Below are 25,692 nucleotides of genomic sequence, written 5' to 3'. Positions count from 1 at the left end.
CTGGGGGGCGGGAAGGTTTGAATTTCTGTTCGTTGTGTTTTCTATCCAGGCTCGTCGCTGGCGGTACAGCTGCTCCATATTCTCAGGCTTGATAGACGCCTCGGCCAGAACATCTCTCTGTGGCCTCATTTCCCTTTGATTGTGATTGTTTTTGTTCATGGAGGAACATTACTTGTTGGTAATTTGCTACAGTCAAGAGAAATTCCTGGAGAATTAACCTTGGGCAGGCGCAGACGCTGCGCTGGGAGCCTTTTGACAAATTAAAGCGCAAGGGCCGTGGATTGGCCTCGTTTCCACGACTTTTCAGCTCGGAACTGCTGTGTGAGTTCAAAACGTAGTTGCTTTGGTCAGCTCTTCCTGTAACTAGAGATGCGTTTTGAAACATGAGGTTGCCGTCTGCTTCCGTTCCTGAGAGGGCGCCCCGCTTTTCCCTTACACAGGCGCGCGTCTCCCACACTCGAGACCCGGGAGACTTCAACCGGGGAGCAGTGGGCAGGGGCTGGGTTGGGCTAAGCCCATGAACCTGCCTCCAAGGCCTCTTTTCTCTGACTTCTCAGTGAGCCAAAGCAGCCCAACTTAGTGTGTCTTCTCCCTTCTTTTACCCTAAGCCTTTCCTCCTTTCACCGTCCCAGCTTTAATAAATGTACTCCTAAAATAAAAAATAGAAAAAAGAGGTTCCCATTGAGGTCAAGAACAGACTTGCCGCTTTTGATCGTTAGACATACTCGTATGTAATGTGCTGGGTGCTGACAACAAGGAGTAATACAGACAGTTGTGGCTGGAAATGTGGACTGGGGCGAATTTATGATATGCCAGGAACTTGAGACATTCTACTGATTCTTGTGTATGCTTGTTATTAATATATATTAATGTCTTAATAAGCTGTTCATAAGAAAAGTTAAACTTGCCCTGGCCGGTTGGCTCAGCGGTAGAGCGTCGGCCTAGCGTGCGGAGGACCCGGTTTCGATTCCCGGCCAGGGCACACAGGAGAAGCGCCCATTTGCTTCTCCACCCCTCCGCCGCGCTTTCCTCTCTGTCTCTCTCTTCCCCTCCCGCAGCCAAGGCTCCATTGGAGCAAAGATGGCCCGGGCGCTGGGGATGGCTCTGTGGCCTCTGCCTCAGGCGCTAGAGTGGCTCTGGTCGCAACATGGCGACACCCAGGATGGGCAGAGCATCGCCCCCTGGTGGGCAGAGCGTCGCCCCTGGTGGACGTGCCGGGTGGATCCCGGTCGGGCGCATGCGGGAGTCTGTCTGACTGTCTCTCCCTGTTTCCAGCTTCAGAAAAGTGAAAAAAAAAAAAAAAAAGAAAAAAAAAAGAAAAGTTAAACTTGGCCAAAGACAGAGACCTTTTCCCATTTAGTAGCACAAAATATATTTCCTCCTTTGTAAATGCACCTGTATTTATCTCCCTAAAATAGCAAGTAGCCATATATATATATATATATATATGTATATATATGGCTATGAATATATATTGTCACTTAACAAATAAGTAAACAAGTGTTGTAAAGTGGTTGAAAGTTACCTTGGAAATGGAAAGGGGAGGGAAGAAGCTGGGAAAGGGTGTCAGGTAGTGTCAGGAACTGAGGGAAGAGCTAGCTGATGGCCTGAAATAGAAAAGGCAGAGCTAGGTTCAGGAAAGAAATAATATCCACAAGACTTGTTAGAGTCTGGAGGGGAACAATGAGAAGTCAAGCATTGCTATCATGGGATGTCATTAACTCAAAATGGAGAAAGGTCAGATTTGGAATTCTTTAGAGAAAGAAGGTAAAGTTGTGTGAATCTCCTCGGGAGAAATCCTATGGTTTAATATATATTTGCTTACATCCTGACACAGTCCATAAATGATTACAGACTGATTATATGTAGCTGCTTACATACATTGAAGGGGTAAGATTTAAAAATAAGTAAATAAAAAAGGGTGAAACCAACATGAGTATATACAGTAAGAGCTGAAATGGGGACTAAGATCAGGTCTTCTCTTGAAGAATTCTTGATTTAAGAGAATGATGGAGAGGAATGATTAAACTAATAACAGAGGCAGACATAGGGAAAGCTGTGGCAGTCCCCCCAGCCCCCGCACCACTTTTTTTCAAAATAAAGGGTAGAGGAAGAGAGAGTTTGCTTCAGGGGAAGGTGGCCAAGGCTGTCAGACTTTGATCAGTAGGATGGAGACTGAAGTCACTGGGAGCTGGCAGACATCGGTGACCCATGTGGAACAAGTTCAGCAGAGGGGTGGAGGAGAAAGCTGGGTTGCAATGAAATGACAATTAATGGACAATGACTGGATATTATACTTGAGAGGTTTATTGGTAGGACATAGGAGTAAACTGGGGAAAGTGGTGTCTATGGAAAGTTATTTTTTCCTGTCAGATGAACCTTGATCTGAATAGTAAGGGGATGATGTCCTAGAAGAAGATGGAGTTAGTTTTAGAAAGAACGATGTTAGAAAGGAATCATTTATTGAGCTCGTATAAGGTGACGTTCACAATACTAAGTACTGTCATATGTGTTGTCTCATTTAATCCTCACAACAATCCTGTTACTATCCCCATTTTACGAGTAAGGAAACAACCTGAGGCTTGTAGCTAGTAAATGTTGGGTACAAATGGAACCCAATCCGCTAATTCTGTTTCCATCATACCTACATGGAAAGCATGTGTGATGACAGTCATTTCAAAGGTGGAGAAGAGGAAACTGAATTAACTGAAATAAGGAAGAATCTAAGGAGATTAATTAGCTTGCTCAGTAGTGACATGAAGATACTTCCTTCCTCCCACCCCCTAATTTTTATTTATTGATTTTAGAGAGAGAAAAACATGGATCTGTTTCCACTTATTTATGTATTCATTGATTGACTCTTGTATGTGCTCTGACCAGGGATCGAACCTGCAACCTTGGCATAGTGGGACGACGCTCTAACCAACTGAGAACCTAGCCAGGGTGAAGATACTTCTCATTGCCAGGCTAAGGACAAGAATCCAGGTGTTCTTTTCATGGAGGTCTATTAGTTAGGTATTCCAAATGATTTGCTGTATTCTTATTGCAAAGGTAGAATTTGCTTGTTATTTGAAATGAGATACTGAGCATATAATTTTCTGAAATTGAAGTTCAGGAGAAGTAAAACTACTGAAATTATAAAAGCAGTTATAACTTGATGGGATCTCTTCTCCCTCTAAGTCAGGGATCGGGAACCTATGGTTCGCAAGCTATATGTGGCTCTTGATGGCTGCATCTGGCTCGCAGACAAATCTTTAATAAAAATAATAATAACGTTAAAAATATAAAACATTCTCATGTATTACAATTCATTCATTTCCTACCGCTCATGTTCATGGTTGCAGGTGGCAGGAGCCAATTACAGCTGTCCTCCGGGACAACACCAGATTTTTATTGGATAATGCGTAAGGTACATGAGTCATTGTATGGCTCTCACAGAATTACATTTTAAAATATGTGGCGTTCATGGCTCTCTCAGCCAAAAAGATTCCCGACCCCTGCTCTAAGTTATGGTCCCTCCCTGGAGTAAAGCCTTAGGGGTTAATCAAGCATTCTGTTAAGGATGTTAATTTCAGATTTAACATTTATAGTAAGATAATCACTTTTCCTCTAACAAAAGTAAATGCAATGGCAACATGTTTTACTTATGTTCTTAAACAATGCATCAGCTTATTTCGGTTGAACTTTTGTAATGTCAGAGAACTGTGTGTGCTGCTGTTTCCTATTTCCTGCAGTCTTTGCCTCGGAAGGACATTTCATTCCTAGTGATGGCGGCTGAAGTAAGAATGGTCCTTTATGAAGATGATTCAGTGCAAGTACAGTATGTTGATGGTTCCAGACTGCAGCTTTCTCCCTGCGGCTCGGAATTTTTATTTGAAAAGGCTCCGCCTACTTCAGCACACCCCTTAGAACAACCAGAAAGAATTCGTCAAAGGACACATTTTGTTATTAGCACTTACCGAGTAAGTAAAGGTGACACAGACACTTTGGTTTTAACACCAAGATGCTGCTGAGGAGACCAGAATATGGAAAGTAATAAGTATGCTGCTGGGTTACCGTAACACTGAATGGATTTTCAATCTTTTTTTAATACTACATTTGCATCTTTTTTGTAGGAGCTACTACAGCGAGCCCTAGATTTTCGAAACTGTTTTGCCACTTGCCCTTTTTTGTCTGAAAATATTATACCTTCTGGAAAAAAAAAGGTAATTTTTTAAACCTCACTTTTGTAAGATTTAAGGACAAATAATTAGAAATAAGTACTTTCCTATTTTGTCTTTTTCTTCATGAAATATGGAAATAAGACGTTGCTATAGAATAGATAGGCCTTTACATTTCACCAGACTTATGGGGTTTTCATGTTTTGTATATTGATTGAGACACAGAAGTTACATAATTCATTACCCTGTCTTTTTCTTTGTAGCCAAGGATTATACTCAGAGCTTTACAGATTGGTGATTTTTGATTCCTGGAGGTGTAAAAGTTAAGCAATTATGTGGACATTTTTAGTAATTCATGTGTAGTTATTTGCTAATATGTAATAGAGATATGTAGTTACTTATGGGTATACAAATTTTATTCTTTTGTTTATATTCTATTTTGAACTTTTAGGAATAATATTAATAACTATCACTTATTCAGGGTTTCCTATGTGCCAAGAACTGGGAGTGATATTAAAAACAATTACTTCAGCGGTAGAGCGTCGGCCTGGCGTGCGGGGGACCCGGGTTCGATTCCCGGCCAGGGCACATAGGAGAAGCGCCCATTTGCTTCTCCACCCCCCCATCCTTCCTCTCTGTCTCTCTCTTCCCCTCCTGCAGCCGAGGCTCCATTGGAGCAAAGATGGCCCGGGCGCTGGGGATGGCTCCTTGGCCTCTGCCCCAGGCGCTAGAGTGGCTCTGGTCACAGCAGTGCGACCCCCGGAGAGGCAGAGCTTCGCCCCTGGTGGGCGTGCCGGGTGGATCCCGGTCGGGCGCATGCGGGAGTCTGTCTGACTGTCTCTCCCCGTTTCCAGCTTCAGAAAAATACAAAACAAAAAAAACAAAAAAACCAGTTACTAGCACTAGTATGCCTTGGGTACCTGCTGATCTAAACAGGTGTCCAATCAGTTGGAAAAGGTATATTGACTGGGTATCAGCTCCTTTTTTCATGTGAGAGAACTATGCCCCAGAGCGTTTATTTAACGTGTTGATAGAAATTTTCATAGTGGCAAAGCCAGGATTTGAACCCAGTCTGTCTGATTCTGAAGACAGTGCCTGTTAACCACTTTCTGCTACTGTCGTGATGCTTGCCTACCTACTGAGGGGCTTCCTATTATATTGTCTCATGGCAAAGAAGCCATGAAAAGCTTTAAGCTGTAATTCACTCTACAAGTCTGTTTTTCTACTGTATCTTTTAATTCATTGAAATTGTGTACCTTGATGCTGATGGTGCAGTAGCACTATCGGACAGTCTAATTCTAGAAGAGAACTTGCTGAACCAATTGTGCTTACAAACCAGGTTTGTTATCAGTGAATACTTTTCTTAATTTTAGTGTACTAACATAGTGCTATAAATTTACAAGGCTTTCTTGACAGTTTTTTTTGTAAATTTAAAGTTTTATATACAGAGAAGTTGAAATATTTAGCTGTTGGCAAAATTATCTGATTAAAAGACTGTTACGTGACACCGGCTGTTTCTGTCTCACATGAGAAGATGCAGCAGGCATGTTGCCTGTTATGAGTGTTTGCTGTTGGTCAGTACCCACCTAGTGATTCAGTTTTTAAAAATATTACTCTTGAAGTCGCCTGGAATTTATTTTAGTGTTTGGTGTACCAGGTCCTCTCTAGGACAGGTACTTTAGTCCAGGTCACAACCCTTTGAGATACCATTTCCCAAGTGCTATTCAATAATTCAGTACCATTTATTAAATATTATACCTCTCCCTTTTCCCCTTGTTCTGAAAAACTTACATCGTCACATGTAACATTTTCAGATACGTTGAGTCTGTTTCCGTGTTTTCTGATTTGTTCTGTCAGTGGCTAATTTCATGCCAGTTATGACTGTTTTTAACAGTACATTATAGTGCTCTTTCTTCATGTATAGTCTTTTTTAAGAGTTGACTTTTGGGAGGGTCTCAAAGTCTGTTTATCTCTGATTCACTGTATATTTTAAACAAAAGTATGCAGGATGATTTTTTTCTTTTCTCTCATTTTTTCGTCAGTGTGTGTATGTTTTACCTCTCTAAAGGGAGCGTCTTAACAGTATCAAACATTTTGTGGAAAACCCAGTATAGTCTGATGCCAGGCTCTCCTTTTTCTTTTTTTTTTTTCTTTTTTTTTTAATTTGTTCATTTTAGAGAGGAGAGGGAGAGACAGAGAGAGAGAGAGAGAGAGAGAGGAGAGACAGAGAGAGAGAAGGGGGGGAGGAGCTGGAAGCATCAACTCCCATATGTGCCTTGACCAGGCAAGCCCAGGGTTTCGAACCGGCGACCTCAGCATTTCCAGGTCAACGCTTTATCCACTGCACCACCACAGGTCAGGCTCTCCTTTTTCATTCTCCCTAGATGGTAAAACACGAAACTTTAACACAATATGTGAGTATCCAATTTATGAAAAATGTAGTCTGTTAACAGAAAATACTAACCATCTCTTTTTTCTCTCCTCAACTCAGCGTATCCTCCTCAACATCTCGGAGGTGAGATGGCCCGGTCCTGATACCAATGACGGCAGGACATGCACACAGAGTGGCACCATAAAGATAACATCTTTAGATGGCCATGCTTATCTTTGCCTGCCCAAATCTCGGCATGAATTTACAGTGCATTTTTTGTGTAAAGTAAGCCAGAAGCCAGACTCATCTATAATATTGTCAGAAAAAAATAATCAAGCCAAAAAAGAGCAACTAGTTGAAAAGGCAGGCAAGATTTCTACTTATGGAAATTTACCAGGACAGAGTGTGAAGAATAAAGAAAATGAACTTCACTGCCCACTTGTGAAATCTAAAGAACCTTCAGAGAAGAAGCGCTGTGTAATTGGAACTGAGGGGAAGGAGGCGCTGCCTTCGCCTGGTACAAAGCACACCTGTGTACACGCGTGGGTAGAGCAGCGCTGGCCTGTGTCCTCCTGCCCAGAGGAATGGAGGTACCCTCTGTCCTTAGCACTTGGTTTTCACGATCAGATCGGCAGTGTGTCCGGAACTGATGTACATACCACCCAGAATACAGTTTTAACTTCCAATGTTTCCGAGGAAAGAGGAGAGGAAGTTTCTGTTCTCCCCCGGGCCCTGTTACTCAGCTGTCCTGTCCCACACCTGCACAGGTAATGGGAGAGAGAACCAGTCCTCCTAAAGATACTTTTTCTTTCTAAATCATCTGATAGCATTCATAAGGAAAGTTCATTCTGTTGATCCAAAACTGTGTTTAAAACTGATAGTAAATAGCCTGACCAGGCAGTGGCGCAGTGGATAGAGCGTCGGACTGGGATGCGGAGGACCCAGGTTCGAGACCCGAGGTTACCAACTTGAGCGCAGGCTCATCTGGTTAGAGCAAAAACTCACCACCTTGGACCCAAAGTCGCTGGCTCGAGCAAGGGGTTACTCAGTCTGCTGTAGCCCCACGGTCAAGGCACATATGAGAAAGCATTCAATGAACAACTAAAAGTGTCGCAATGCGCAACAAAAAACTAATGATTGATGCTTCTCATCTCTCCGTTCCTGTCTGCCTGTCCCTGTCTATCCCTCTCACTGACTTTCTCTCTGTCTCTGTAAATAAATAAATAATAATCTTTAAAAAAACAAAACAAACAAAAAAAAAACTGATAGTAAATAATTTCACTAGCAAATGTGTTATTTGTGTTTTCTTAAGTCTGTGTAAGGAATGAATGTTTATGGAAGGCTGACAATGCACTAGACACTCTGTTAAGCACAGAGACTATAAAGGTGACTAGGACACAGTCTCTGCTTTCTAGGATCTGAGTCCAGTGAGAATCACTGTCACAGAACAGATTATTAAAGTGTGGTAAGGGATGGCCCAGGGACCTGCACCAGACTTGAGGCATCTGCTGCCACACAGCAGAGCCTGTTTCCTCGGCTGCTGGAGCCCAGATCTGACAAGTTCATGATCATTGGTTCTTTCTCTCATACTTGATCTCAGAGGCCATCCCTGTCTTTGACTGACTATAAATATATCCATTTTCAAAAGGGAGAGGATTTTGGATGGCTAGGTGTAAAATTTTTACCTCCACTAAGAGCTGAATAAGCTAATGATTTAAGATTTGTAATGTGAACTAGTAGATGTAGAGCAGTAATAATGGTAATAGCACTCCTGTGCCCGGCATGGCTGGCCTTTACCTGTTCCATCCCCGTAGTAACCCCATGAGATAAGTGCTAGCTGTTATCATCCCTCTTGTAGAGGAACTTGGAGACACAGAAATGTTAACGAAACCTGAGCAAAGTCGCACAGCTAGTACTTGCAGAATTAGAATTTGATCCCAGATAGTCTCTGAGTACATATTTGCTGTTTAAACAAAATGTGGGAAATGGTTTTCGGGTGTGTCATGATCATCTAGTTAAGATAGGAAAATCCAGTATTATAAGTATGCATCAAAATAGATGAATGCTTCTAAGTCAACAATTTTTCAATAACTTGCCACTGGTTTTAGACTGAAATCTGTTATCCTCAGACATGGCTTTCCAGACTTCCAGTGTCAGGCCCCGACAGTCCTGTGTCTGTAGTCCCTCCCTCTGTCACCACACTATTCTTGCTGGACTGGGCTCGTGCAGGCCCTAGAGAGCTTACTCGATCTTTCTGTCACCTCTGTGCTGGTTCTTTCTACTGCCAGGAATGCTCCTGCTACTTGTGTTCGTGTCCAGGTCTCTGCGTAAGCCTTACTTCCAGAGGCTGGTATCCCGGAGTTCCTAGACAGAATAAGGTCCTTACATAACCTATAGCATTCAGTAATTTCTTTATGCTCAGGATTTACTATCTGACATCACAGCGATCATGTTTGCTTTTTTTGGGTGATATACCCCAAGTGCATATAAAGTACCTGGCCCACCATAGATGCTTCAGTAAATATTTTTTGTTTGAATCCTAAATCTTAAAGGTTAGTAAAATTGTTAATTTATGTAATTGTGCTAAGATTTAATAATGAGATTATTAAGATGCATGGAAAAATAAGACTCATTTTAAAATTTAACATACTTTCATGTTTTTATTTTTTATAATCTAATGAATCAAGCAAGAAATAAATTTTGCTATGGTAACACTATTTTGTGACTTCTCAAGGTATTTATGTTGAGCCACCAGAATCAGTAACTTGTGTTTTGTCCTTCACAGGTGGAATTTTTGTGATTTTCTTTCACAAGAACAGTCTGATGAAGAGTATTCCTACCCTGAACTCGTAAAAGTGGTTTGGTACAAGGGTATTACATATCGGTAAGGCACCTGTGTTGGAGTTGGAGCTATTTAGTGATGTCACCGAGGGGACAGGACCAGCCTCACAGATCAACTACAGGAGGATACAATATTGCAGGGGCCACTGTGCTCCTGTGTTTGGTCCTGATGTTTAAGGTCTCAAAGCTTCATTATATTAGGGTGCATATGGGTCTCATTATGAATTCACATTAACCATATTAGCAAGATTTTTGTGACAGCTCCAAAGCCAGTAAGGGAATAGTTTTGCTAGTGAATGAAATACTTATGTCAGCTGTTTTGGACACCCCTTCCAAGCATGTGGGATCTAGCTCTCTGAATTAGTCACATCAGAAGCTTGCCTTGTAAGCCTTGGCTGGCTAGCTCAGTGGTAAAGCATTGGCCTGGCATGTGGAAGTCCTGGGTTCCATTCCCAGCCAGGGCACACAGGAGAAGCCCATTTGCTTCTCTACCCTTCCCCCTCTACTTTCTCTGTCTCTCTCTTCTCTTCCCACAGCCAACGCTCCTCTGGAGCAAAGTTGGCCCGGGCGCTGAGGACGGCTCCATGGCCTGTGCCTCAGGTGCTAGAAAGGCTCCAGTTGCAAGGGAGCAACACCCCAGATGGGCAGAGCATTGCCCCCTGGTGGACATGCAGAGTGGATCCCGGTCAGGCATATGCAGGAGTCTGTCTCTCTGCCTCCCTGCTTCTCACTTCAGAAAAATAAAAAAAATTTTAAAAAAAAGTTGCTTTGGGAGCATGGAGTTAGAGAAGTTAGATAGTTAACAGGATATTTCAGCCTGTATTCACTCAGCAAATACTCACTGAGTGGCTGCTCTGTGCCCACACTATCCTACTGAATTACCCCAACCTCTCTAGTGACTAAATGCTAGTGTTGGCCAGATTCAGATGTTCACTCTGTAAATAATTCTGGAGAGTACTGCAATTGTTTGTTCTTGGGCTTTCCTTTTCCTGTGTGAGGACCCACTTGCTTCTGACAACATATTCTTCATATATAATTTAATAAAATTGACTTGCCTTAAGTTCTTAGAGTTTACATACCCAGTACTTTGATTGTACCTGGCTATTTCAGGTATAGTCAGTCACCTTCTCTGAGGGACGGCTCCTTCTACACCTACACATGGTTAATCTCATCCATCAGTATGGATGCTACTTGTTTCATTATTGAAGAATAATTTTATTGTCTCACCAGTGGCGACGCAGTGACAGTGATTTTCAACCTTTGTTTCTCACGCACTCATAAACTAATTACTAAAGAAAAAGGGGCCCTGACCTCTTCTTCTTTAGTAACTAATTTATTTGTGCCATGAGATGAAATGGTTGTATTTAGTCAGGGGCACTGACCTTAGTAATTAGTGTGTGTTTGTGCCATGAAAAAAAAAGGTTGAAAAATCACTGACTTAGGACACTGAGGTCCCAGGTTTGAAACCCTGAGGTTGCCAGCTTAAGCACAGGCTTACCAGCTTGAGTGCAGGGTTGCTGGCTTGAGCATGGGATCATCAACATAATCGCATGATTGCTGGCGTGAACCCAAAGATCACTGGCTTGAGCAAGGGGTAACAGGCTCAGCTGGAGCCCCTTGGTCAAAGCATGTATTAGAAGCAATCAATGAACAACTAAAGTGATGCAACTACAAGTTGATGCTTCTCATCTCTCTCCCCTCCTGTCTCTCTCTCTCACTTGAAAAAAGAAGAAGAATCTTATTTTCAGGTTCTAGAGTTGTTCTATTTAACCCCTTTGCAATGAGCATTGCTTTGATGACTCTTAGGTGCCAGCCACTGTGATCTGCAGTGGGGACGCCAGGATGATAAGACAAGGTGCCTCACTTCCAGAAGCTGAGCTTAGTTACTAAAGAAGATACACCAGCCAATTCTGTGTATTCTCGTATTTTTTAGCTGGTTGGGGGTACAGTGTATGAAATTTTCCATTTGCTAGATAGGTAAAAATTAATGCTTCATTGCTTTTTTTTTGTAAAATTGACTACATGTATGTTTTAATCTTAATTAGGGGGGAAAAACTTATAATTATTTCTTTTCCTTAGACTTACCCATAAAAATATGAACTCAATAGAGATTTATCCTGGAGATGGATCTGTTTTCAAATCGGAAGGTACTTATTTTGGGAACTATTTTACATACTATTCCATTCAAGAAGGATCAGAGGAGGTAAGCTTCCAGGGAGGTCTCAACTCAAGATTTGATTTATAGCTGTTTCCAAATCATTGTGAATATATGGGAAATTTGATCTTTATATAACATTGCTTGCTACTATTTAGTCTGAACAATTAATATAACCTTACTGCCAACATTGGCATAATAATTATTAACCACTGTGTATTTATTGTATTCTGCTTTCCATTTGCCTGAATAATTTGTTTTTAAATCAGAAGTTAAATTTCTGTCATAGAATTTATCAATAGGAAACACTGAAACCAGCATCTTTATTTTCAATGAATATACTTCTTTGCATTAATATTTGCACATTAAAAAGTGCATTCTTTTTTTCCCTAGCATGTATTGTTTGCATATTTTAAATACCTCTGAATTCCTAAATCTTTATATATAACTAGAAAGTTGAACAAGATTGTTTTCTGTTATTGAAAACAGTGAAACATAACATGGTATATTTAACATATCAAATTAAAATTTGTGACACACGTTCACTCTTACCTGTCTACTTGAGTGAAAAGACTAGAAATAATCTGCCCTCTTTTGAGGATAACTTTGTTTGCTTCTTACTTTCAGTCGTACTCCAAATTAATCCCAGATGGATTTAAGGGCTAAGTTAAGAACCAAGCTTTATAATTATTAGAAAATAGAGAAAAACCATGTTTATAATCTTGGGGTAGGAGAAGCCTTCTTAAGCACAATACCAAAAAACAAGCTGTAAAAGAAGAGTTTGATAAGCTTGAGCTTATGTTAAATTTTAAACATTTAACTTCTATTAAATTAGATAAAATTGCAAGGTCAGGCAAGGCATGGGATATTCTACACTAGAAATCAGTAATAACCCCCTACCCATGCTTATGATTATTAAAAAAGGCAATATATATAACCTATAATATTTGAAAACATGTTCAGTTTTACTACTTGCATCAGGGAAATGTAAATTAAAATACAACAACACAGGATTTTTTTCACTCTACAACTTGTCAGAAACCTGGAAGGTCGATACTGTCCCCTGTCAGCAAGGGTGTAGAAAACGGTGCTTTCGTCAATGGGGTATGCATTGGTTCTGCCGTCATGGAGACCAATTTGATAATGTCAAAACTGGCCATAAATTTTGCTTCTACATATCTATCCTAGAAAAATATTAATACATATATAGAAAGAAGCATGCCAAAATTGTAGGTGTTAGCATTCATAGCAGCAAAAAATGAATCAATATAAAAGCTCAGCAATAGAGAAGAGCTTTGGCGAGCTGTGGACAGCTGGGGCATGCTGTGTGGCCGTGTGAAAGAAGTGTGAAAGAACGAGGGGAGTGCAGGGGCACGACGGCGATACCGGCAGGTCTCCAGGACGCTGGCGAGTGAAAAGAAACTTGCGTAAGAACGTGGGGCATGGTGTCTTTTATGCATAGAACAAAAAGCAAGCCCCAGACCTACATATTAGTGTATGTAATATACATATGAATGCACAGGGACAGACCTGGACAGATACACACTGAAGTGGTTACTTTGGGAAAGGAGTTTGTGACTTTGTGAGGGAGGAGGATGGAGGGGAGTTTAAATTTTATATATATATATATATTTTTTTTTTTTAGCTAATTTTTATTTTTTCAAGAAAAATGTATTATTACTTGCATAATTAAAATTTTAAACAGGAAAGATTGACAGGTACTCACAATGTAAATGCTTCTGTAGCGATAAGAAGTTGTTTTGGAACCAGATAGGAGGGGGCACCTGACCCAGTTTTGGCGACCCCAAAAGCCTAAGCTAGGATCTGTCATCCTAAAGGAAGAGTTACACGAAAAAGGGGTGGAGGCTGGAGGAGCATATAGCGAAGAGAGCACTTGACTTGCTCAGCTCTTTGCATGGCTGACTCTGGTTGTTAAAATTCCTATCAAATGTCACCTCCTCAAGGGGACTTTTCCTGAATGTCCAGATTAAAGAAGCTACCCATGTTACCCCCTATCACGGTACCCTCCATACTATGTGACTTCTTATTGACTAATGGTTGTTTACTAATTGGCCCACACTAGAGATATGCCCTGGCTTGTTCAATATACTCCTACTGCTAGTGTGCACAGCAGTAGAGAAATGTCACCTAACTGGAAGCTCATGCCTGTAGGGAGTGTAGTATGTTAAAATAAACAAAAATGCTGTTGTTCAGTTGGCTAGAACAGATGGAATGTTGAGGGATGACCATAGAAGAGGGCCACAAAATTGGGCTAGCTCATGAACAGATGAGAGCCCTGTGGCATGTGGGGAGCCACTGAAGGAGGTAAGTAGGGAGGTGACATCAGGCTGCTGTTAGATCATTTCAGAGGAAGAGGACCAGGATGGAAAGAGGTGGGACTTGGAGCTGTAGAACCAGTTAGGAGACATCTGCAGTAGCTCAGGGAAGAGAGTATGTAGCTAGGCAGTGATGGTGAGAATAAAGAGGTAGGGATGGACACAAAACAATAAGAGGACAGAACTGATGACTAATGAGGTATTGAGGAGCAGGAGGGGAGCTGAAAATGATGCCAAATTATTGAATAAATCAATGAGTGGTGGTACCAGCCATTGTATTAAACCAAAACTTTCTCAAATCTAAATTGTTGTATTGATGGCTCCTTGTTGTTCTAACCAGGATGAGTCAATAGATGATTTAAATTCTATTATATTTCATCTCAATCTTCATGATAGTGATTGTAAGACAATTATAAGGTTCCAGATTTCAGAGAGCTTTATTGTAAAAAATAAGCATTTTAGAATTGATGCAGTAGGTAGGGTAGTAGAAAAGACAAGAACACCTAGGGAACTCAGTGTCCGATAGAGAAAGACATAAAGAATTAAAATGTGATATTTTGAGGGTCTAGCATGTGCTAAGCACTGGACTGATAAATGCTGGGGATACAAAGGTGAGAAAAACAAACACAACCCCTACCTTCATGAAGCTCCATTCTAAAGGGGTAGACACACAGTAAAAGACTGAATGAAGTTCAGGAATCAGGAGTAGAGGGTGCTGTGCTTGTGGACATAACTAGGGGATTTCCCCCTGCTGGTGGGTCTTCCATTCAGCTATCCTAAGATGGAAGGAAAAGGAGAAATTAGGCAGACACAGAGAGACGATGCAGGAGGGAACTGAGAAGAAGGACAGCACGTGATAATTCACACAGCAGAGGTAAATACAAAGTAGGGAAGGAGAAAATGCAAATTTTGAAATGAAGATAATTCCATTTTTGATTTGTTGAAGTTGAAAAGTCTGTGACAGTTTGGGGAGAAGCCCAGGAACGATTTAGATATTCAAGTCTAAGTCCAGGATAAAGGGGCCAAGATGACTTTTTTTTTTTTGCATTTTTCCGAAGCTGGAAACAGGGAGGCAGTCAGACAGACTCCCTCATGCGCCTGACCGGGATCCACCTGGCATGCCCACCAGGGGGCGATGCTCTGCCCCTCTGGGGTGGCGCTTTGTTGCATCCAGAGCCATTCTAGCGCCTGAGGCAGAGGCCACAGAGCCATCCTCAGTGCCCAGGCCATCTTTGCTCCAATGGAGCCTCAGCTGTGGGAGGGGAAGAGAGGAAGGAGAGGGGGAGGGGTGGAGAAGCAGATGGGTGCTTCTCCTGTGTGCCCTGCCCGGGAATCGAACCTAGGACTCCTGCATGCCTGGCCAACGCTCTACCACTGAGCCAACAGGCAGGCCACAAGATGACTTTTTGAGTAGCTGCTGTATACCAGGTTCTGATGGTAAAAGATGGGCTGTACTCTCTGGTGGTTCAGAACAGAGCTCTGCTACTTCTTAGCCCTCGAGCCTCAGTTTCCTCATCTGAAATATATACCTGGCTCATACCTATTCAACAAATGTTAGCTGTTACTATAATTATTTCGAACATAGCTTTGAACCCTGTGGAAATGACCCAAGAAGAAATCAGGAAGCCAGAAGAGAAAGCTGGAGACAGAGTCCTGGGAAACACTAGCAATAAAGAGTTTGAGAAAGAAGAAATTCAGAAGGAATAAAAAAAAATTTTAAATCCAAGAACTGAAGCCCTGGCTGGATAGCTCAGTTGGTTAGAGCTTTTTCCTGAAGCACAGAGGTTACAGGTTCAGTCCCCAGTCAGGACACATACAAGAACAAATCTATGTTCCTCTCTCTCTCTCTCTCTCTCTCTCTCTCAACCCCTTCTTCTCTCATTAAAATGAATAAGTAAAAATAAAAAATAAAATTCAAGAACCAAAGACTCTAAATAATACTGTCTTTCACAAACTGTAGCAATAGTTATTTCATTAATAAAATAGAACAAAATGATAAATTTATTCAACTACAATATGTTTTGAGGTTTAGGCTTTTATTTTGGTCTAAAGGGAAAAGTTTATTTGATATGTTTCCTGCTAATATGTTTTCCTCTAAGAAAAATTGTTTATAACCATGTTAATTTAAGTGCAGCCAAGATTTAAATTGGACAGTAAGTTATAGGCTATGAGAATACATATAACATTTGAATAGCTAGGGAAAATTGAAAAGCGTCATAAAATACCTTTAAAAATATAACTTTTATGGCCTTTAAGTTAAAATAACTGCTTGCTTTGCCACTATATAAATATATATTTCAAAAAATAGATAAGTAATAATGGCCAATGTTTATTAACGAGATTTTTCATTTTAACCTAAATTTCAGAGGGAAGAGAAAATGTATTCAGTAAATAACCTTCCTCCAGATAGACCAGGAAGTCTGTTCTCTGTGCGTTCTCTAATTAAACCAGCAACCCGGTAAGTTCTTCACATTCAACAGAAGTGTTAGGTGTCTGAGAACCTTGATACCTTTTCTAATGGTTATTTCTATTTTACTACCAATTCTAATTAAGAATTCTTAATTAGAATTGGTAGTAAAATAGAAATATATATGTTCAGTAAAACCTGTCAACTTTTCTGGTCTCATCATTTATAAATAAGGTAATTGCTATATATAGATATATATAGATATATATAGATAGATAGATTTTTTTTTTTTTTTTTTACAGAGACAGAGAGAGAGTCAGAGAGAGGGATAGACAGGGACAGACAGAAACAGAGAGATGAGAAGCATCAATCATTAGTTTTTCGTTGTGCGTTGTGACACCTTAGTTGTTCATTGATTACTTTCTCATATATGCCTTGACCGTGGGCCTTCAGCAGACCGAGTAACCCCTTGCTTGAGCCAGCAACCTTGGGTCCAAGCTGGTGAGCTTTGCTCAAACCAGATGAGCCTGTGCTCAAGCTGGAGACCTCGGGGTCTTAAACCTGGGTCCTCTGCATCCCAGTCTGACACTCTATCCACTGCGCCACCGCCTGGTCAGAGACCCTAATAGCTAGCTATATTATTAAAAGAGTACTTCTCTGTCTTTGAAATGTAAAGTGAAATAGGGAGAAACGTTTCTATGTGGCAAGCAAGTGCTGGTAGGAAATAGGTACCTCTCTGGGTCAATCTGGCATCTTGATTGTTCCTTGGAATCAACTTGAGGATTTGAGCATACACTTAAAATTTTATACTTCTTTATTATCTTCAGAGTAATAAAGATTGCCAAATGTATACAGAAGATGAAGTGTAATTGGGTTCTTTAGTTCATGTTTCTTTAAGTTATCCTAATTAATTTGTAGTGCTCAGAAGAATGAAAGTGGATTTTTGAATTAAATTACTTATTTTTACAAACTATGTCTAAAGCAGGTCCAAAGTAGATTTGAAGGAGAAGATCTGTAATTTGATTTCCTAGGGGCAGTTGATTTACAACCTACCACTCTTAGACTATGCTAATGCTTTTAAGCCCTGTGGATCTATCACCTTAAGAAGGAGCACCTGAAAATTCTATTTGGAGTCCTTGCTAAAAATTAGAGGAATAACCTTCCAGTAGGTAAGATTAGCACAAAGGGAAAGAGTAGTAGTTCCCTTCTAAGGGCTTAGGGATTTCTGGAAGGAAATAAGTCTGGATATATTTCAGTGGAAATGAACTACTTGCCTGAGCTGCTGTATAGCAGCAGAGATTTTCAATCTGTGTGCTGCAAGAATGTTTCAACCATGCAATACCTATTTAGTCAGGGGCACTGAACTCTTTGCCCTCCGAAAGTTAAATTAAAAAATGACAACAGCCAACACAAACAGCAGCCCTCTGGTGTCAATGAAGCATAATTTTACCCTTGTGTTAGTTTTTTTTTTCAGTTTGACAAAACATATATATTTTGGTGTGCTGCAAAATTTTAGTAATTAATTTATTTGTTCCATGAAATGAAAAAGGTTGAAATCACTGTCATATGACATTGAACATGGTTTGCTAGAATTGGAAAAGCTGTTATTTGCAAATAAATGTTCAAGTTGTGTTCTTTGTGTTCACAGGATTCTTCAGCACTGTGCCAAGATGAGGCTTTCTTTAAGCCATAACTACCGAATATGCTGCTGGAAAATGGTACCTTAAAATTCTTTCAAAAGCAAGATATTTTAAATTATTTTTATTGTTTCTGTATACTCCTAAATTTAGATTACTGGCACCTAAATTGTGTGAGAAATTCTTTGTAACATTAATATTGGTTTATTCAGAAAAATATCACTTAATAAACACTATAAAATGAGCCTGTTATATTTTTATTATATATAGTTTCCTTTTTTATAATTTTAATTTTTAATAATTTTTTTACAGGGACAGAGAGTGAGTCACAGAGGGATAGGTAGGGACAGACAGACAGGAATGGAGAGAGATGAGAAGCATCAATCATCAGTTTTTCATTGTGACACCATAGTTGTTCATTGATTGCTTTCTCATTATGTGCCTTGACTGTGGGCCTTCAGCAGACTGAGTAACCCCCCGCTCAAGCCAGTGACCTTGGGTCCATGCTAGTGAACTTTTTGCTCAAGCCAGATGAGCCCGCGCTTAAGCTGGCAACCCCGGGGTCTTGAACCTGGGTCCTTCCGCATCCCAGTCCGACGCTCTATCCACTGCAGGCTATATATAGTTTCTTTTTGTTTCTTCTTCTAAATGGAGTGGGAAGGGCATGGGAATTGATTGGTTTTGTAGGTAAAAACATAGTTATTGTAACATCGGTAAGACTGTACTTTCAGAGATCATTTCTGCAGTTCATAAACATTGGTGGGACACCTTCCACTCTTTCCATACTGTAAAGGCACATTCTTTAATGCTGACTTGGAGGAAGTGATGCTTGACTTTGATTTCTGTCTCTGTACTAATTTGGTTATAAACTTACATGTTGCTATAGATCCCAATTTTTGTGTAGATTCTATGTAAAAGGCAGAGCAGAATGGTAACTTTCCCAAGATAGTGGAGCTTAAGCTGCTATGATGGACTGTTTTGGGCATTTGCTTCTGGAAAAGTTAAAACATGCATAAGAATCTGAAAGTATCTTCAGAGTTCATTAATCAATTAAATTTTGTCAATGGCTAACTCTACTCATTGCTGTTTTTACTTACTTGATTTTAGGTACCTGGGATAAATGATAAGAATATACTGCCTTCACTTTTGAGAGAATCATTCATACCCGCCATGGGAAGATTTCTTGCGTATTCTGATGACAAAGTACATGCTATCTTTTTAGATGGTGTGACTGTAACCCTAAATTGGAATTTTGGCTCTTTTATTGAAAAAAGACAGGTGAGGATACTTCAGACTGAAATCTATTTTGTATTTTTCTTTGTGGAAATATTATGGTACTTATTATTATTTTGTTCTATATTAGTTTTTTGAGGTATAAAATCTTTTAAGAGGCTTTACTGATCATTGGATTTCCTAGCAAAAATCAGATAGGTATAGTAAATAGTCATTTTTATAAAGTTAACTTAGAGAGAGAGGGACTAGTATTTTGTTCTTTTGGTATGTGTTTATATAAGAGTAGTGGTTAAATAATACTTATATCTCATGTAAAATAGAACTTTTGATGAGTCACAATAATATATATATATATATATATATTTTTTTTTTTTTTTTTTAAATGAGGAAGGGAGGCAGAGAGACAGACTCCCACATTCACCCTGACCAGGATCCACCTGGCAGGCCGACTAGGGGGCGATGCTCTGCCCATCTGGGGCCCTTGCTTGGTTAAAACCAGAGCCATTTTTAGCACCTGAGGCAGAGGTTATGGAACCATCCTCAGCGCCCAAAGCCAACTCGCTGGAGCCAATCGAGCCATGGCTGCAGGATGGGATGAAAGAGAGAGAGAAAAGGGGGAGGGTGGAGAAACAAATGGTCACTTCTCCTGTGTGCCCTGACCAGGAACCGAACCCTGGATATCAACACACCGGGCCAACGTTCTACCACTGAGCCAACTGTCCAGGGCCAGTCACAATAAATTTTTAATGATTTATATTCTTTTTAAATTGCTAAATTAGAAAAGGGTTTTGTTTGTGTGTTTCAGTTTTAGAATAATAAAACTTACCTTCTGTTCTTAAGATAAAACAAAGTCTCAGCTTGGGTTGGTGTAAGTTAACTCTTCCTGATGGGCACGACCAGTTAATTCAAATTGATCATCCCGGACCATATGAAAGGTACTGAAAAGCAACTTTAAAAAGGATTTTTATGTTAGTATAAAAGCCTTTACTTTTAATTGAAAGAGAGGAAACATAAACCATATTTACATATTATATTTTGTTTTAGTTTTTACATGTGGATATGAACAGTCATTTCAGCAGGTTTCAGAGTTTACAATTATATTGGCATCTAACATAACTAAAAAGCTCAGGTCAGCTTTGATAATTTCTATTTGTATTCAAGTGATTTTTTAAAATGCATGTGTTAGCTATAACTGGCTCTGTGGAGGTTGTGGTCAGATGTGTTAACCAATTAATCTCCTAACCAATTTGAAGTAAGGTTTGCAACCACAAATAAATATACTTTGGTATATTTCTATAAAGTAGAAAAAATAAAGTGATGATTATTCTTAAAATGGAGAAGCTTCTTGAAATCAGCATTTTATAAATGTGCTGTTTTTATTTTGGTTTTTGTTATACTCATTGTATTTGTGATGTTCTTGATGTTTCAATGATTTTTCTTTTTTTTTTTCTCCTGTATTTTTCTGAAGCTGGAAACAGGGAGAGACAGTCAGCAGACTCCTGCATGCGCCCGACCGGGATCCACCCGGCACGCCCACCAGGGGGCGATGCTCTGCCCACCAGGGGGCAATGCTCTGCCCTTCCAGGGCGTCGCTCTGTTGCGACCAGAGCCATCCCCAGCGCCCGGGCCATCTTTGCTCCAGTGGAGCCTTGGCTGTGGGAGAGGAAGAGAGAGACAGAGAGGAAGGAGAGGAGGAGGGGTGGAGAAGCAGATGGGCACTTCTCCTGTGTGCCCTGGCCGGGAATTGAACCCAGGACTTCTGCATGCCAGAAGCCAACCGGCCAGGGCGTGATTTTTCTTTGAGAATGTTCACAAAGAATCTTTTCTTGGCCCTGGCCGGTTGGCTCAGTGGTAGAGCGTCGGCCTGGCGTGTGGGGGACCCGGGTTCGATTCCCGGCCAGGGCACATAGGAGAAGCGCCCATCTGCTTCTCCACCCCCCACTCCTTCCTCTCTGTCTCTCTCTTCCCCTCCCGCTGCCGAGGCTCCACTGGAGCAATGATGGCCCGGGCGCTGGGGATGGCTCCTCGGCCTCTGCCCCAGGCGCTAGAGTGGCTCTGGTCGCAGCAGAGCGACACCCCGGAGGGGCAGAGCATCGCCCCCTGGTGGGCAGAGCAGCGCCCCTGGTGGGCGTGCCGGGTGGATCCCGGTTGGGCGCATGCGGGAGTCTGTCTGTCTCTCCCCGTTTCCAGCTTCAGAAAAATACAAAAAAAAAAAAAGAATCTTTTCTTTCTCTCAAATTTACTTTTCTATTGAGATTTATTGCATTTTGTTATAAATGCTCCAATACTCATTGTTAATTTGAATAATTTGATTAAAAAAGATAGTGTGTTTAGCAAACATTACTATTTGTTTCAGCCAGTCACTTCAGAAAAATCATTTTATTAAACTTGATAATTGTTTTGAATATTCAGTGTGTGTGTGTGTGTGTGTGTGTGTGTGTGTTAATGGGTGTTTTCTATATAGTTTAAATTTTAAAAAGCAGATGCTCACTTAGTCTTATGTGTAAACACATTACCAATAAAATTTAATGAAATTCATTTTTCTTTGCAAATAAAGGCAAATTTAGACATTTGAATTTGAACTTTGAATATAATTTAATATCCTCTGTTCTGACTCTTAAATCTCTTTATTAATTATGAATGTGAGTAAATCCTTTTCTCCTTGATGAATACTGAAAAAAACTTGCCTTTTCTATTTCCAATAAAGAAGATTCAGAGAATTGCCCAGTAAATGCTGTACTTTAGAATATTCTCTTTACCCCTTTTTCCAATTGTCTTAATTAGTCATTCTTGAATATTTTTATAAATATTGTACAAGTTCATTTTTCAATATTTCTTTTAATGTATTCAATCTAGATATGTGTCAGCAGTAATCTCATGGTGCAGAAGACTGACCCAGATTAGTCAGAGAGAGCTGCCCACACATCCTTCATCTTCTATTCCTGAAGAAAATTGGTATTTATATTTCCTTTAAATTTAATTCACGTAGTTGAGCCAACTAATACTCAAACATTAAACTGTCAAATGGTAAACGCTAAGACTTTTTTCCCAAGAAAACCTTTTCTAAGTAAAATATATTTACCTCCATGTTTTGATAACTTAAAATTAAAAATAATTTCTCTTTAATCAGATATCTAATTATTACAATTCATCATATTATATTTCATCTAAAGGTCAGAAAACTATATTGAAAACATCATGTCAAAATGGGTGATTCTTTCAATGTGAGAACGTCATCTGGAAAACTTTATGGAAAACTTTAAAGGAGGTTTTAAAAAAAATTTAGTAATATTAAGAGAAATAAAATGTTGACTATATAATAAGCTTTCAGAAAAAGTTATTAAAAAAATAATATAATTTCCATCATATTAATGATCTCCTCCAAATTAAATGGCAAACCCACAAATAAAGCAAGTATTTTAGTCCCCCCTGCATGCCTTCCAGGGTGCAGGGGACTAGCACTGGGCTCAAAGAAATATTCAGGGAAATTAAGACATTTTAGGGAGGAAGCAAGGAGAGAGGTAAAAATGAATATTTTGGACTGTAGAGAGAGTGAGAAGATAGTTTTTATGGAGGAGATGCTATCTGTTAGGTATAGTGTGAGTTTTGAATGGATCTTTTAATCACTAAAGGAGTTCAGACTTGATGAAATGACAAGCTCCTAAATGGAACAAAATGACAGAAATAAAGGTCATTAGGAAGGTTAGGATCAATGAGAGTATACCAGAATACCAGGAGCAAGTCAGGAAGCTTGAATGTAAGTTATAAAGTGTCTTATAGCGATGAAAAAATATATAAACAATAAGCCTGATTTTTTTAACCTAATTCTTACAGCTTTTCCTAAGTTACTTAGAGAAAGAGGCACAAATCAAATCAGTAGATATTATTTGACTCTCTCAGGTATCTTCAGGATTCAGCTTTTCATATTCTCAATTTTTCAACTGCAGACTCTTTTGGGGCAGAAAAGTTGTCCAAGTAGTTAGCAACATATACTCATATACTTACTTGTAATGTCTTCTCTTGAAGACAGAGAAAATGAAATCGTTCAAGAGAAGACATTACAAATAAACATATGGTTAATTAAAATTATAAGAATTCAAGGAAGGAGATATCATTTAACAAACGTGATGAGATTTTAGTAGATTTTTTAAATTTGAGTGTCCTTTAAAGAGGAAAATAGAGGACATGCCAGGTTAGTACTAAGAAGTTTTAGTAGGGCCACTGTCTTCAAATATCAATACTTGATAAAAAGTCCTTGCGATGGATACTTTTATTCACTTGATTTTCTTATTAAAAGTACTCAATAAATATCAGTTGAGTCAAGTTGATTTGTTGATAAATAAAGCCAATATAAAGAGAATTCTTACCTTTTAGGTTTTTCTGTCTAAAATTGTAAACTTTATGAAAAAAATCAAGTATGCTTTAGAAATATTGTGAATAAAAAGAATTAACATGAACTTATTTTTCTTTTACCCACAGGTGTGTGGCTTCTGAACTTGAAAAGATACAGAAGTTTAATTGTATCCTTTAAACATAATATATTGTCCAATATAACCTCTCCCTTTCTATACTAGGCTTAATTCATGGCTGTAGTTTATATTTATCCACACATACATTGTGGAGCTTCATTGAATATCTAAGACATTTGAGATGTATCTTGTTTGCAAAGGTACATATTGAAGATTTTCTTTTCTTATAGTGTCTTTGATTGGTTGTGGTTGTCAGGATAATGCTTATACAATGAGTTTGAAAGGGTTCCCTCCTCTTCTGTTTTTTGAAAGAGTTTGAGAAGGATTGGTATTAATTCTTCCTTAAATGTTTGGTAGAATTCACTAGTGAAGCTATCTGGTCCTGGGCTTTTGGTTCTTGGGAGAATTTGATTACTGATTTGATCTCCTTACTAGCATTCAGTCTGTTCATATTTTTTATTCATGATTCAAGTCTTGGTAGATTGTGTATTTTTAGGAATTTATCCATTTCTTCTAAATTGTCCAGTTTGTTGGTATAGAATATAGTAGTCTCTTATATACTTTGTGTTGTGTGGTATCAGTTGTAATCTCCCCTTTTTTATTTCTAATTTCATTTATATATTTGAGGCCTCTCTTGTTCTTCATAAATCTAGCTAAAGGCTTACTGAGATTTTTATGCTTTTATTTCCTCCCTATCACCAAACCTCCATCCAAACCTACATATCCATGCTCTTTCCTTTCCCCCTCTCTTATACTCTAGTTTCTTTATCTAGAAGGGATAGACTTGATAAGTTCTGAAGTGCCAACTCTATTATTAATCCAGGAGATCTTCCTCCCTATGGAGAAATCATACTTTAACATGAAGATCAGGCTTTCTGAAATTAAAAATACTTGTATAATGAAAAATGTGGGCAAAAGCTCCTTAACTAAACAACTTAGTGTTACTGGAGAATAGTGGTGTCCTAAACCAGATTTCTAACAAGAAAAATGAACAGTGTTCTGAACATACACCAAAATATTCAGAAACCTTACTGGAAGAAGTTAATGAAAAGAGAGTATCAGTGGCATTGAAGAAAACCTCTGAAATTATTCAGGATATTGACTGTCTTCTATCAAATTCTAAAAGGTGAAAAATGAAATTATCACAATATATTATTAAATCTTAAGGATATTGTTTCAAGTGACTGGTATAAAATTACTAGAAAGCTGCCTGACCTTTGGTGGTGCAGTGGATAAAACGTGGACTTGGAATGCTGAAGTCACAGGTTTAGAGCCCTGGGCTTGCCTGGTTAAGACACATACAAGAAGCAACTACTATTTAGTTGCTCTGGCTTCTCCCCCACCCCTTTCTGTCTCCTCTCTGTAAAATCAATAAATAAAATCTTTAAAAAAGAATTACTAGAAAGCCAAGGAATTGTATATGTGACTTCTGTACAATAATTATATGAGAAATGACATTTAACTATGATGTATTTTACCTAACTTGTAAATTTAAAAATATATATTTATAGAATACTTAATAAAGTTATTTTGAAATTTTGAATTATTTTAGTATAAAAAGATTTTATAAAATTATAGTTTTGTGAACCATTCGCTATTAATCAAGGATTTTTAAAATATGCAACTTTTAAGAATTAGATCTTTAAAAAAATAAAAGTAGGTAATATTGCTTCAAAACCACGTGCTTTAGCAATGACTAAATTTTATCTGAATTGTCTCATGAACCAGCTATGTTCGTTTCTTTTAATATCGATGATGATGGAGGGAGATTTGACATGGGGTGGTATATACGCAATGCAGTATACAGACGTACTGTATGTAGAATTGTGCACCTGAAACTTGTATATTAACCAATGTCACCCCAATAAATTTTTTTAAAAATCTGAAAAGATTTATGCTACAAAGTGTGTGAAAGTAAAAGAGAAACGAGCTCACCAAAAGTGCTATTTCTTGTACCTTGGCTAAGAACCAAGAGTGTCACAAGTAATGGGAAGTTCTTAACGGAGAGCCTGAGTTTGCTCAAGATTGAAGATTCAATTTCCCATGGTCTCTTTCATACTGTTTACAAAAATTAGGGGATATT

The 25,692-nt window shown here is 39.2% G+C and overlaps 1 protein-coding gene across 1 annotated transcript; it reads left to right on the top strand.

Annotated features, from left to right (window-relative positions):
• On the top strand, positions 1 to 25,432 carry C1H5orf34 (chromosome 1 C5orf34 homolog). The gene is made up of 14 exons (XM_066253551.1): positions 1 to 321; positions 2,881 to 3,015; positions 3,735 to 3,962; positions 4,116 to 4,205; positions 6,652 to 7,298; positions 9,317 to 9,415; positions 11,452 to 11,575; positions 16,230 to 16,321; positions 17,919 to 17,988; positions 19,015 to 19,185; positions 19,981 to 20,075; positions 21,997 to 22,095; positions 23,620 to 23,660; positions 24,549 to 25,432. Exons 3-14 carry the CDS (start codon positions 3,768 to 3,770, stop codon positions 24,737 to 24,739), a joined length of 1,914 nt encoding a protein of 637 aa, XP_066109648.1. The 5' UTR covers positions 1 to 321; positions 2,881 to 3,015; positions 3,735 to 3,767; the 3' UTR covers positions 24,740 to 25,432.
• The last annotated feature ends 260 nt before the right edge of the window (positions 25,433 to 25,692 follow it).

This window comes from Saccopteryx bilineata, chromosome 1, assembly GCF_036850765.1.
Source record: "Saccopteryx bilineata isolate mSacBil1 chromosome 1, mSacBil1_pri_phased_curated, whole genome shotgun sequence".
Taxonomy (NCBI): domain Eukaryota; kingdom Metazoa; phylum Chordata; class Mammalia; order Chiroptera; family Emballonuridae; genus Saccopteryx; species Saccopteryx bilineata.
This window is presented reverse-complemented; position numbering and strand designations above follow the sequence as displayed.